We start from the raw sequence: 13,796 nt of genomic DNA, 5'->3' as shown, positions 1-13,796 counted from the left end.
TACAAAAGGAGAAATCCTTACACTAAAAGTTTTGAGCTATGTATGTACCTATCGATCTCATCACGTCATTGGACACATTATTATAAGTTTTACGAGTATTTAATTATCATCAAGAGATCAAACGGGGAACTTATACTATAATCATGAAATCAAACAATTTAACATTCCTTGTGAATAAAATACAAAAAAAATCGTACATAATTAAACAATGAGAGTGCTAAAATCAATTTATGAAGTGATAATCATTAATTGTAACTGAAAATCCTTTTCTGTCTCACCCTGAGTAAAATGGGACCAGCATATGATCTTCTGCATTCGGATACTCTCTCGGCCTCTGGCGTGGCTGTTTTACACAGACCTGACAGTACCCAACTTCTTATCTGTTTTGGCCTTTTTGAACCTGCTGCTTTTACCCTTTTACCCCTGCTACACTACTTCTTGCTAACCAAATTGATAGCTGCAACAAGCTTGTAAGAAAATGCAAAAAAAAAAAAAAAAAAAAAAAAAGGTGTCTTAAAAGGTTTTGTTTCTCATTAATGTTTTTGTTACACTGAGGATCAAGGAAATGAGAATAACAATATATAATTGCATGAGTCACGTGAGATTTCTAGTTAATACTTCGTATAATCAATTCAGTTCAGTCTAATTCTGCTCCAATCAGTTCAGTTTAGCTCAGTTTCGTTCCTAATTTTCTTCTCTCATAAACAATTCATTTCAGTTCAATTCAGCTTAGTTCAGTAAATCAGAACATGCAAATCTTAATTAGTAGGCAGATAAGTTTCACTCAAGAATCACTAATTTATTGCTCCATATTATTTCGAAAAAATAAAATATAATTTACCACCCCATATTATATTATGGGACATACCTAATTGTTAACTCATTCATGAATACATATATGATATATGGATTATTGTAGGGAATACTTATCTATGTCCATAATCTATATCATACATATTAATAACATATGCATGTAATATGACAAAAGATATATAAAAAACATATACAAGTAAATAAATTGATGATCTAGGATTCTAGGATGTGGTTGACAATATTATAATTTAGCTAAAAAATCAGAAGGTAGTTGAAATTATTAGCTAATTTGAAAAATCAGCTGGAAGTTAGTTAAATGTTAAGAAAATGGTAGCTAAAGAAAATTACAGTACAAGAATTTAAGAAAAACAATATTAATTGGAATGTCCATAATTAGAAGATGGAAAACTAGATATTAATCAAAATTTTGCTCACTAGATGAAATGAAAAGCTAGCTTAGCTAAATTAGATATTGCGAGGTGGCTGAAAGGTGCATGAACAACTTTTCCTTTTTATGTGAAAAGCTAGATAAAATTTTTGAAAAATAAATTAAAATATGTTGACATACTTAAAATTATTTTATATTTCGAAGATTCATAAAATAAAAAATATACATAGTATAATGTTGATCCGATTGAAATATTCGTTTTATTAGGAAGTTGATTGAAATTTAGTGAAGTGCAATTGTCATGCCTTTGCATTTTCTCTCGGGGGTTTCCGATTTCTAGGATCGAAAATGGTCAAATTTTTAATGACTCAAAAAAAAAAAAAAATAATGCAATGGAGTTGTTCATAGGGACAAAAAAAAAAAAACACACACACACACAAAGTAGACAATAACAAAATGGCAAAAGCTAACGAACACCCCGAGGGTGTTGGATAAGCTAGGTAAAAGTAAAAAGATTAAATTTAAAATGAAAATTAATTGCACCGATCGACGTGTGATTTTGTCATGTTTTTCCAAATTAATATCATTTTAGACAATATTTTAAATGCTTATCCAATGTCCCGGGGGCGTAATCGTAACAAAATTATAAGCTCGAGGAGCTGCCTTTACATTATTGTTGATTGATTTTCAGATGAAACCTATTCAAAGGTTTAGAAAGATTGTCATGTACACGGTATATTCATGAGTATTTTGTTCTTATTTTGATAATTGTTTTTCATTTAATCATTAAATGAAGACTAAAAACTAACCTTGAGTTAGTTGTGTGTACGGTACACTCGAGGGTACCAATACTTGATTGATAGAGAATTAGAGAGTTATCTAACTTTATACTTGTATCTATTATTTTTTACGGAGTATTAATTATATATAGAACCGTTACTAATGATAATTTTCCATAGTTAGAGTTACGGGTAACTTACCCTTTTCAATAAAGATTGGGAATGTTTGAGAATAAATTTGTAGATAATCTTGTAACTACACCAACTAAATAACGTAATTTGAGAACCAATAATCTAATAAATTTTGCCTGTCTAATAGGATACCGAATATAATAAGCAAAGTAGCTGGTTGACATTTCCTCCACAAACAGTTTTATGATTCACGAGAGAGATGCATGCTTATCTCTATTTTTTTTTTTTTGAAGGAAAAAAAAAATTACCCTATTGATTATGACATGCTCAAAACTATCATTCTTTTAATTTGTATTAGTGAATTATGGTGTGCAATGTATTTACCTGATTTTAACTTATTTGGATATATATGAACTTATATCAACTTAAGAATAAGCCTTTGATATCTCTGATTTTCGCTTATTATTTGATGAGCAATACCCAGTCAATTCCCCAGATTTTGTTTATCTGGGGGTATAATTGTCTTTTCAAGTACCAGTGGAGGGGTATATGCGTCTTTTTATGTACTAGTGGAGGGGTATATGTGTAATTAGCTCACCAAACAGTAAAAGCAAAAAGCAAACAGTAATTGGACAGCTCACCAAAAATACTGAATAAATGACCCTGCGTGCTTTTTCAATATATTTACAAAAATGCTATCAGATTAACAAAAATTCGTTTATCTAGCAGATTCACTTGTATTTTCCCTTATTTGATCACATATAAACTTATTATTATTAGACCTTATTACAACTGTATAAGTTGTAAATTGAACTTGGATATCCCTTATTTGAACTTACCTATCAAGATGAATTACCAAGGCTGGTTAATTTTCAAATGAATCCTAAATTTAGGGGAAATAAGGTGAATTGAATGCGACTTCAACGTGTCATTTAAGTAACCTATTCAATAAATAGGTTGGATAAGAAGCTTCAACCCGCTGATTATCAAGCCAAATACAATTGGGAAGGGACTGAAACTTAATCACTCAAAATTAAGCCCTGGATTCGTATTTGTCCAAAGAGTGAACTAAGTGGGGGAAAAAAAGTGACGCGCTTGATCTCTAATAATCAGGTTTATTAAATCCTTATATAGTTATATCCATATATACAAAATAGAGCAAAGTACCAAAGAGATCTTAAGCTCATCTAATGACAAATATTGAGAACATATGTACAATAGTTCATAAGTTTAAATCGCTCTCCTTCGTTTGTAATTTGTATTCGTAAATTCCTAACACTCTAATGGCTCATTTGAAACCAAAAAAATAGTGCAAAAAAAGGAAAATAAGCATAGAGAAAGAGGCTAATTCACGCAAAAAAAGGGGATATATCTGCCAGAAAGTTAGTTTAGGTTGTCTGAGTAAAACAGAATTGAAAAGTGGGACCAGTGATTAGCAAGAATTCCACGCAAAATGGGAGCCTGAACTAACTACTCTTATTAGTATTAACCGTTTTCAAATTCTTCAAACAATGAAATTTTTATTCTTTCCTTTCTTTGAGTAGGTAACACCGAAACTCTAGTACTTTTTAAAGAAATTAATCCTTTACCAAGCGAGTTAGTTTGGGATTTTATTATTATATTATTATGATCATCAACTTAACGTGACATTCTTTTTGTTGCCTTATTTTTTGGATTTTCTCCACATTTTTTTTATAATATAGTTTGGACTTTGGAGGGCTTTTGGCTGCTTAATATTCACAGTAACAAGAGGTATTACAAAAGTACAAAAACATACTTCTTTCAATATTTAAAAAAATCGTAACAGTTTTATGATAAGGGTATAGTGCATAGCTTAAACCATTAATATGGTAAATAAATTTCTATGATATTAAATTTCAATATTAACTCTTCCTTCATTTTTCTAATGTATGACGAAATTCACTTTGATGAATTGTCTATCATTACGAGTTTAAGACCTACAACCTTAAAGTCATAAATCAAAATGAAAATGTGTAAATCAGGAATAAAGAAAGTAAAAAGTTGCCAAATAGTGAAAATATTCAATCAATTATAAATCACATGTAATCAAGAATGTTTTCTTATAATGTTACAAATTCTAAGGTAATGAAACAAGAAAAAAATCAACCTGTTCTATAAAACTTACATACCATATGCTTGTGGGCAGGGGAAGGTGCACTAATTTACAAGACATGCTTAATAACTATAGCTTGTAAACATCATTTGTATGATTGTTGTGTATTCTAATGTTTGATTCTTTAGCCCTTTTTCGCTGCTTCACCCCATTTCCACAGTGTCCAGCTTGATTCACAATTCTATACAAAGATGTGGGAAGTGATTGAAACCTTCGTAGGAAAAATTCGAAACTTGTTGCAGAAATGAAGTTCATAGTATTTGCATAGCTTGGTATATCACCAAATGAAGAATTAAGTGGATTTCAACAAGATTCACGATGATGAAGAGTCCAAAATTCACAAAAATTAGCTCCTGTAGAACAAAATAATTTAGAAAATGCAGCATATGAAACGGAAATTTGTGTCATGATCAACATTTGGCTTATATAACTATACAGAAAGCAAAATTATAAATCTAAGATTATCAGAAATAACACAGTAGTGATACCAAAATCAAACTGCAGAAATCTCCCCAGAGTCCCAGACTTCTCTTAACATTACTAACCAAATTCATCAAATCATCACCATAACTTATTTCAGAAAGAAGAGGGTCACATCAAAGAAAGAAAGCGAACTGATTATAATGTTAGGATCTGTTTTGTTTGGGGAGGGGAGATGGGGGATGGAGGGTGGAGATCATATAATTGAGTGTCATAGACCAAAAGAAAGAAAACTAGCAAATAACACAGTGAGTCACTCCTATTAATGGCCAAGAATCTAACCTGACTAATGTCCACTATAATACAAGAATTAGTCATTCAACCCTGGTAAAAAGTTCACAATACAAGTGAAGTAAAAAAAATCATACATTACGTGAGGAATAGACCCTGGTAGAAAATTTACAGACTATTTAAAGTACGTGTAAACTAGAAGGTGATACAACGGTGTTAGAAGATCTTAATTACTATAGGTTAAATAAACAAATCCAGAGTAATTGTTGGATCACTCGTATTTTCACGACCAATTTCACTGTCACTTTATAATTCAGGCATGACAAACCTTACAAGTCCACAAAACCATCTTACTCTTATAAATGATTTATCCCTCATTCTAATGATAATTAAGCTGCTGATCCATGCTGTGGCTATACTGCTAATCTGCTATAGTGGTGTACTGTCTTACTGTCTCAGAATATTAGTACATGATTAACTTAATTTAGGGCTTAATATCTCATTAACAATCCATCATCTCTCCCCAACATCTCTGAATTTTCATACTTAATTATGTAATTTTATAACAGAGAGAGAGAGAGAGAGAGAGAGAGACCTGAAATCATGTAACGGTATGCAAGAGAGGTACCTCAAGTCTCAACATCTTGGTGAACTGTAGAGAAAATCAATCAACTAATAAGTTAACAATTCAATTATGATTATTATATAATATAATTTTGATAACCTGTTTTGATCAACTAAACTTCAAACTATTCCGCTGATCCATAGTTCTGTACCATTACAAGAGGGACCTATTATAACAAAGGTCCTTGTAAATGTGAAAAGGAGCACTAGGCATTGATTGCTCACACAAAGGCATGTTGTATACTCGTATTACATGTGCAAATGAATGCCTAGTTGTTTACACAAGCTGAAAATTTATGTGGATCTCCTAAGAGGAAGGAGCAGTAGGATGAAGAAGAAAGAACAAGATGAAGAAAGGGAAAAACCTGCATAGTTTTCAGCTCCAATTCTTCCCACTCTAAGGAAGGATCACTTCCCTCAACAATTCCAGTTCCAGCATAAAAGAAAGCACCAAGACCCTGTCAAATGAACACCAAATTATAAATGTAAGCTGGTGAAAAATTTCACGGCCATCAGCAGAGCACAGGCCAGGCAATGCAACAAAAAGAAAAAAAATCAAGAATTCCATAGTTTTCAATCAGAAGGATTCAGAACTGTCCACAGGACAAAGTTCCACAACTTACCTTCTTTACTAAAGCAGACCTTATCCCAACTGCAAATTCAGCTTCTTCACCTCCAAACCAACCAATAGGGCCAGCATACATTCCTCGGTCGAACATTTCTGGGAAAAAAAAGAAAAAGAAAAAGAAAAGAAAACATCTGAGGAGCTACTAGAATCTATTGAATTGGTTAGCAAAAATTAAAAAGAAGCAAGAACGATTCTTTATATACCAACATGACATATGCTGTAGTATCTGATGTAACTTAGAACTAGCATTAACTCTATATCTAAGCACATATGTTACCTCAAAATAGCATCAACTCTATATCTAAGCACATATGTTACCTCAAAATCAGTTTCTATGGTAAGTTAGGATATAAAATCATTATATTATATCAGTTTAAACCTTGATTAATGTGGCTCTTATGACTTGTAATGAAGATACAAGCATATACTTTCAACTTAATTCAATGCACAAAACTAATCACAAAGTAGAAATCAAAAGTTCAAGTTTATGGTTAGACAGAATACCAGTTTCTGCAATAAGGCAACGTGCATCTTCAGCTGGAAATCCACACACAGCTGGACTTGGGTGAAGAGAAGATAAAATCTCAAACTGAAATTCATTCAAAAAAGCAGAAAAAGGTTATATACTAATACATAATACACTCACAAACATCTCTTTCTCCAAAAAAGAAGATATTCACTTTTCCTAATGCTTGTACCTTTGTACAGACTGAAACTTTCTTCCAAAATGCAGTTATAGGAACTTGTAATCATTCTTCCAAAATGATACTACCAATGAAATTAACTTTCTTCCAGCCTTACAAATATAACTGCACCTCTACTACAACCAGGGTAGTATTCTTCCAAAATGCTGAACACATTAAAAGTCTAATTTCAGAAACTACACACATTGCCTAGCTCCTGCTTCTATATTGCTTTTGTTGAATCCGTCATTATTTCAAAAAAGGAAAGTTATAAGCTCTAGATCAGCAAATATTGGGTTCCCTGTCTTCATTTGGTGAGATGCTCGGCCATGTCCATAAAAGATGCTCAGTTAACTTTATTGGTAAGTATCATGCAGTACATTATAATAAAGAAATAACTCTGTTCAAAACCATCACGTAATGGAACAGTGACAATAGGGGCATACTGATAAGATAAGAATCTTTCACATAAAAAGTAGAACACGCTGTAAGCACAAATTTTAAATTTCCGATGTGGCACTTAAACAATTTATATGTGCCTACACACTTATTCCCAAAATAAATAAATAAATTAAAAAATAAATAAAAATCATAAGCATACCTCATCATCTTCACTTCTTAATCTTCCTTTTAAATTAGCATACAGATGTTGTACTCTGGGAAGCTTTCGAATTGCCTTCTGGGGATCCACTAATACTGAGTTACACACAGACTGTGAAAAATATTCAAAGATATGACGTAAGTAATAGGTAACATTAGTCAAGCTTCAATAAATAGTTTCTACTCTAAGGCAGAAAAAGTATTATCAAGAAAAGCTTATCTGGTAGCTATAAATATTCACTCACCTCAAGTTTCTTCTTTATACACTGCCTTACAATTGTAAACTCTAAGTTGTCTTTTGGGCTGGAAAGCAATGTGACAAAAAACAATATTTGTCAGATAAACAACGACGAAATCATATATCAAATAGCTGGGTTACTCTAATAGCAGGGTTGACCTGGAGAGAAGATCCAATGCTGTCTTATGATCCAAAATCTCTGATCCACATATGGCTCGGGTTCCAGCCAAAGCTTCACTCCAAATGTTAAGCTTCTTTCGGTGAAACAGCTGCTCTGGCTATAGCATAGATTTATCAATGGTTACTAACAACACAAAGGCACGAATCACAAGCATCATTCACAACACCATAATGGTCAAGCTTCAACATCCAATATATTCAGTGTTTTCAGTCCAATCACAGACTTGTAACATTATTAGTGCGAAAAGCAGGTGCCAAAAATCCTTCTGGGTACTTTAATTGAATAAACCAGCAGAACAGGATGAAACAAGGTAACCTATTCTTAGTTCATCTGAAGAATGTTAGGAATTGAGAAACTTCATAGAGAAAGAGAGAAATAGAAAGCAATGCTCATGAGATCCATAGGTGCTAAGAAAGTAAGAATAGCTTTGCAATTCCATTAAGGGCTCCAATAATCTGCTGTGACATCTTTCAAAGTTTCAATTTTGTCAAGAACGCTGAACGAAAGGCAGTATAATAGATTTTATATTTATATGCATATTGTCAGGCAATATCTCATGTTGTGACTGTCATTTATGTTAAGTATAAATCAGTTGCTCCTCTTGTGAAGCAATGAACTAAATTAAATAAGTCAACTTTTTTTGGTGTGTAGAAAGACCTTTCCAAATTCATCTTACTATGTAAGAAAGACGTGTGTTTTCGGAAAAAAAAAATGTAAAATGGCATGTTTCATGTAAGCTAAGAATTAACAAACTACCACCAAAGCCAAATTAGAGAAAGGGGAATTGGAAACTTACAGTGTTTCCAATGAAAGCTGGTGCATTGGGTGGCTGAAGCAAGAACTGGTAAGCATTATCCCCCTCTGCCTACAACAATAATTAAAAGGGAACTAGACCATAAAATTAAAACTATAGAGTTTACAGGAAATCACAGCTTTTACTGAAGAATAGACTACCTGTAAACAAGCTAACCATGCTAGCGGGTCAATATCGGATGTAGTAAAGATTCTGCTACTACGTGCAAGTACAGCCTAGTGTCACATGAAAGTTACAAAAAAAAAAAAAAAAAAAAAAGTCAAAAAGACAGAATATTAGAATACATAACACTATAACAGTACAATACTACGAAGTATATGATACAGTGTTAGACTAATTAGAGTGTCCCAAATCCGATACCTTTGTGAGAGCTGAGCTGCTTCTGATCATCTTCAATGCTTTTGTAACAGCAATCTCCCAATTTTCCTCATCAGGGATGTGCAATATATCAGCCCTAATTGTAGTTTTAGGAAATTTTTTCTCTGACTTGAAGATGAAAAATTTGACCTATGACATTAAAATAAACTCACTAAAGAGGGGCTCAATGTTCAAAACAAAACACGCAATGTTTACAAGCTAAGGTTACCTGATCCAAGGTTGCTTGAAGGGAATCAATTGCTGATTCCCAAGGGCATGAAAGGCCATTATCCCATGCAACATTGGCAGCCAACAAGGACCTTCCTTCGAATTCATTGAACTCAACCTGTCATTCATGTCTAACAATGGGTTGTTCATATATTAAAATAATACCTGGTAGCACCGCTTATCAACAAGCATCACATACATATAACAGTAGAAGAGTTGGTCTACCTGAGGAACCATGAAGTAGAAGGAGCCAAAAGGCTCCCATTCTTTCGATATATCAACTTTTGCATCAAATCGGATCGCCCCATATGCACGAATCAAAGGACAACTCTTCGACAGGAACCTTCAAACCATACATGTATAACATTACATGGTTAGAAATCTTACAAAAAGTTTTTAATATCCCAATTTAACTTGATTGTAAAATTATACTTGTATAATATAACACCCTGTAACAAGTTAATCATCAATCAGCATCATAATTCATAAACTCACAAAATTTCTCCTAGAAAATTCTTTGATGAACAAATAGATTATCAAATTCCACTAAACAATACTCTTATAGTCTCAGCAAATTATATCATTCTTCCGCCAAATTGAATAATGTTGCGATAATTGACTTGTAAATTTGAATAAACCATTAATTTCTGCAATAATATCTTAGCATAAATAGTACTAGTATGCTTTATAAACTTAAAAAATTAAAATCTTACAAATTTAAGCTTAAAATTAGCGAATTTTAACCACCCAAAATTTTAACTACCAAAAAAAAAGCGGCTTTTAATTCTAGAATGAAAACAGCAGAAAATTACCGAAACCCAGTATTACGTAGTACAAGAATTAATCAATAAAAAAAAAATAATAATAAAAAAAAAATAAAAAAAAAAATAAAAAAGACAAAGACAAAGACAAAGGATTTGAAAGAAATTGAAGAAGAGTACCTCTTAATTGAACTCCAGTCATCAAATGAGAAAGGGCGAAAATGCTGAAAATAAACGGCAGCACCTAAACCTGCGACGCTAATGAGATGATGGCCGTCGATTTTACCATTGTCGTTGGCGTCGATGAAATCAGAGCCGTTGAATTGACGTCTACCGGAGAAGAAAAGGCGAGGGAGTTGGTGGTGGTGGTCTTGTGAATGAAGCCAATCTATGGCTTCTATCTCTTGCTCTATTGGTACCTTTCAAAATTAAATTCAAATATTATTGCTTTTATATCAGAAATTAACGCCACAATAATGATATAAACAGGATTTGATAAGGCAAAGTATGCAAGGTTAATATTTTGGAAGGACTTTTTTTTTTATTTTTTTGCCAAAAACAATAAAAGATTGGGTTTATTTGGGTCTAGCTTCATCCCTAAATTATCACAAGTACATTCGATTTTAACAAGTATCTAATTTAGTTTATGATGTGTTGTATGATTTGAAACACAATCAAGTAGGTTAATTGGTCAAAATCAATAACCTATTTGATTTTTTTTTTTTATTATTTATATATATATAGAACGACTAGTTACAATCTCATGTCATAAATCAATAGATTCTACATATTGAGTAGTTACTAACTAGCTCAATTAGTTAAAGTTTTGTGAGTAATGGTGTCAAATTAATCTCATATATATCATCCGTGTCCTAGGCTCTCCTAGTTCTCTATACCCTTAATATATATATCCTTAGTCCAATGTCTTAATTTTTCATAGAGTTGTTACATACTATTCTCTCCGTCCCTTAATTAGAATCATATTTCTCTTTATTATGCTAGAATAAATATTAGAAAAAGGCTTGTAATAAAAGGATGAAGGGAGTAGCTAATATCACATCAATTAATAATTCTACTTCCTCATTTTCTCACAGAGTTGTTATGTACCAATTAATGTCAATTCAAATAATTAATTTCGCATTTAATTTTTCAATCATTCCAACCCAATTAATTAAACTACTCATCAGTCTTCACCTATTTCCACTTGCTTCAGAAGTTCAAATAAATTCAGATAAAATAATTTTAGAAAAAATAAATTTAGATATGTTGTGATAAAGGTTAATTAGGATGGAGAGAGTAGCTAATATTACATTAATAAAATAATTTTGCTTCCTCATTTTCTCACAGAGTTGTTACATACAATTAATGTCAATTCAAATAATTAATTTTGCATTTAGTTTTTCAATAATTGCAACCCAATTACTACTCATCAGTCTTAACCTATTTCCACTTGTTTCACAAGTTCAAATAAATTCAGATAAAATAATTTTAGAAAAAATAAATTCAGATAAAATAATTTTAGAAAAAATAAATTCAGATAAGTTGTGATAAAGGTTAATCAGGGATTCAGGGCTACCCAAGTTCAATTTATAACTAAAAAATAAGGGCTAATAAGTTTAAATAAGAAAAAATCAGGTGAATAAAACGCATCCTAAAACCTCGCATTGGTCAATCACTCAATCATATCTAAGTTAATGGGCTCAAACTTAGGAAGGAGGGGGGGGGGGGGGGGGGGATATGAGAACCTCCTCCTTCAAAGTGCTTCTAGTGTAAATTGAACCCCCAATCTCAAAGTTAGAAAATCATTTTACCACTAAGCCTACATTTTAAACTAATAACTAGAGGACATTATTAGACAATTAAATGTGGTGGAATAAAAGAATTATTAGACAATAAAATTAAGGCAGAATCAAAGAACTCCCACTTAATTCTCATGGTAGCTAATGTATATAATTTTAATTTATAATAATTACTAATAATTGAAAAAAAAAAAAATTTATAGACAACACATATCGTCAAAATAGGAACAACAAATGAAGACAAAATGAGGTCTTTTCACTGATAACTTGTGACTAATAGTCTATTTAAAGTAGCTCATCTGATTTTATTTTAACTTATTTTGATGCATTAGACAAAATCATTAAGTTGAAAAAAAAAATCGGATAAATTCAAATGCATAAAAATTTATAAAAAAAAAAATAGGCAGAATATTTTCCTCTCAAAACAATATAAATTCAAATATAATACGGAGTAAGTTCATATAAAATTTGATTAAATTATTCCATACAAAAAACAAAGCCTAAATTACTACACATTATTATTACTTTAGCCAATCTCTCATTCCTCAATCATCAATGAGTTTTGCAAAAGTATGATAGAAAGCAAGTACAAATTTCTTCAAAGTTCTCTTCTTTGTACACCACAAAGAGTGATTTTTAGGATAAGGAAAAGGATAATACAACTCCTATCCTAATTCACTTATCACAACGTTCACTTCATACCTTTCCTCAATGTTCGATAATTAAGAGCCCACATACCAATAAACATCATGATTATTGTTCAAAGATAATAAAGTTTGACCCACATTTTTACTATGCGGCTAAAATAAAGAAACGAAGGGAGTATGGTACGTATGTACACTATGAAACCAAAAATTAGCTTATGTTCCATATATATGCAACATTCTTGCATTAAGCTAAAATATACGAAGTAATTAAGAACTTTAATAACTCTAAAGAGCTAAAGAAAAAAGTTTACCTGGATGCGGATGAGACCGGAGGGGATATTAGAGTATGGTTGGTTAGACCTTAAGTCGGAAATGGTATATTTAAGACGGTCCAAGGCTAGAGCCGGGGATGGAACCGAAGGTAGAGTTCGAGTTTCGACGATCCCTAGTGGAATTTTGGGGTCACCTTGGCACCCATTCATAGACATAATTGATAATGAACATGATTGATAGTGGTGTCTTTGTGGTTCTAAGTCAAGAAACCGAGTAATGCACTTCCCTACAGAAAAAGAAGATGTTGCTGCAACCATGATTTGATTTTTGAGCTAAAAATGGTTAAAATTGATGGGTTGGTTCAAAATAAATTATTTGGGGGCCAATTGATATAATGTTGCTGTGCTTCTAAGAGTTTTTAGTGGACAAATTGGGAGCGTCTTTTGTAAAATAGTGGAAGTTATGGGCAATTTGACGTATATAGACATATAGTTCATGTTTATAGAATTGATTGGTTGTTATTGTGACACATAAGGAGTTGTATTCTTTTGTGATTTTTCCCACTTCAAATGGAAAGCTGCTAGCTAGACATATGAAGAAGAAACAAAACTACGCTGAAATTAGATTAGTCCTATAGTGTTTCTTCGGAGACATCTGATAAAATCAGAACGATTCAGAGAAAACTACTCCTAAACTAGATTAGTCCTATATATAATGTCTCTTCGGAGACATCTGATAAAATTAGAACGATTCAAAGATAGTCTTACAGTAGGTCCAACGAACCAATAAGGATTCGAAGTTGGACTTAATTTCCATCATAAGAGTTAACAAATGAGGCACTATGGTTACGAGGTTTGATTTTAGATTTTGGGTAACATATGAAAAACTATAATCAACTAAGTTAAGTGACATCTACTATAAATTGTTATAGTTAGTATATATTGTTCTATGATCTATTATTCCCTTAAATAGAAAGCTCCCTAGCCAAACACATAATGACATAAAC

At 31.9% G+C, this 13,796-nt stretch overlaps 1 protein-coding gene across 2 annotated transcripts; it reads right to left on the bottom strand.

The window, feature by feature from the left end:
• Nucleotides 1-4,134: 4,134 nt before the first annotated feature.
• Nucleotides 4,135-13,287, bottom strand: LOC145639414 (isochorismate synthase, chloroplastic-like). 2 transcript variants are annotated; one of them, XM_081690655.1, is made up of 15 exons: nt 12,829-13,260; nt 10,252-10,490; nt 9,536-9,653; nt 9,312-9,428; nt 9,086-9,232; nt 8,866-8,940; nt 8,708-8,776; nt 7,890-8,008; nt 7,738-7,795; nt 7,494-7,604; nt 6,714-6,798; nt 6,205-6,302; nt 5,947-6,039; nt 5,553-5,609; nt 4,135-4,599 (listed from the first exon to the last, which is right to left on the bottom strand). In XM_081690655.1, the coding sequence occupies exons 1-14, from the start codon at nt 13,105-13,107 to the stop codon at nt 5,559-5,561; spliced, it is 1,659 nt and encodes a 552-aa protein (XP_081546781.1). In that variant the 5' UTR covers nt 13,108-13,260; the 3' UTR covers nt 4,135-4,599; nt 5,553-5,558. The 2 variants fall into 2 exon arrangements, 1 of the variants encoding a protein (XP_081546781.1); XR_014114880.1 differs by lacking the exons at nt 4,135-4,599; nt 5,553-5,609; nt 5,947-6,039; nt 6,205-6,302 and adding an exon at nt 6,908-7,059 and having other exon boundaries at nt 12,829-13,287.
• Between the last annotated feature and the right edge of the window lie 509 nt (nt 13,288-13,796).

Source organism: Chenopodium album, chromosome 7 (genome assembly GCF_948465745.1).
Source record: "Chenopodium album chromosome 7, dcCheAlbu1.1, whole genome shotgun sequence".
Taxonomy (NCBI): domain Eukaryota; kingdom Viridiplantae; phylum Streptophyta; class Magnoliopsida; order Caryophyllales; family Amaranthaceae; genus Chenopodium; species Chenopodium album.
Note: the sequence above shows the minus strand (reverse complement) of the source record. Positions and strands in the feature narration are given on the sequence as shown.

Bases quoted from the DNA above. Each gene is read 5' to 3' on its own strand.
- LOC145639414 (XM_081690655.1), bottom strand. From the start codon at position 13,107: ATGGTTGCAGCAACATCTTCTTTTTCTGTAGGGAAGTGCATTACTCGG. The intron at 9,233-9,311 runs GTAACCTTAGCT...TTAATGTCATAG, and splicing joins TTCAAGCAACCTTGGATCAG to GTCAAATTTTTCATCTTCAA. The intron at 6,799-7,493 runs GTATGCTTATGA...AATGAATTTCAG, and splicing joins TAAGAAGTGAAGATGATGAG to TTTGAGATTTTATCTTCTCT.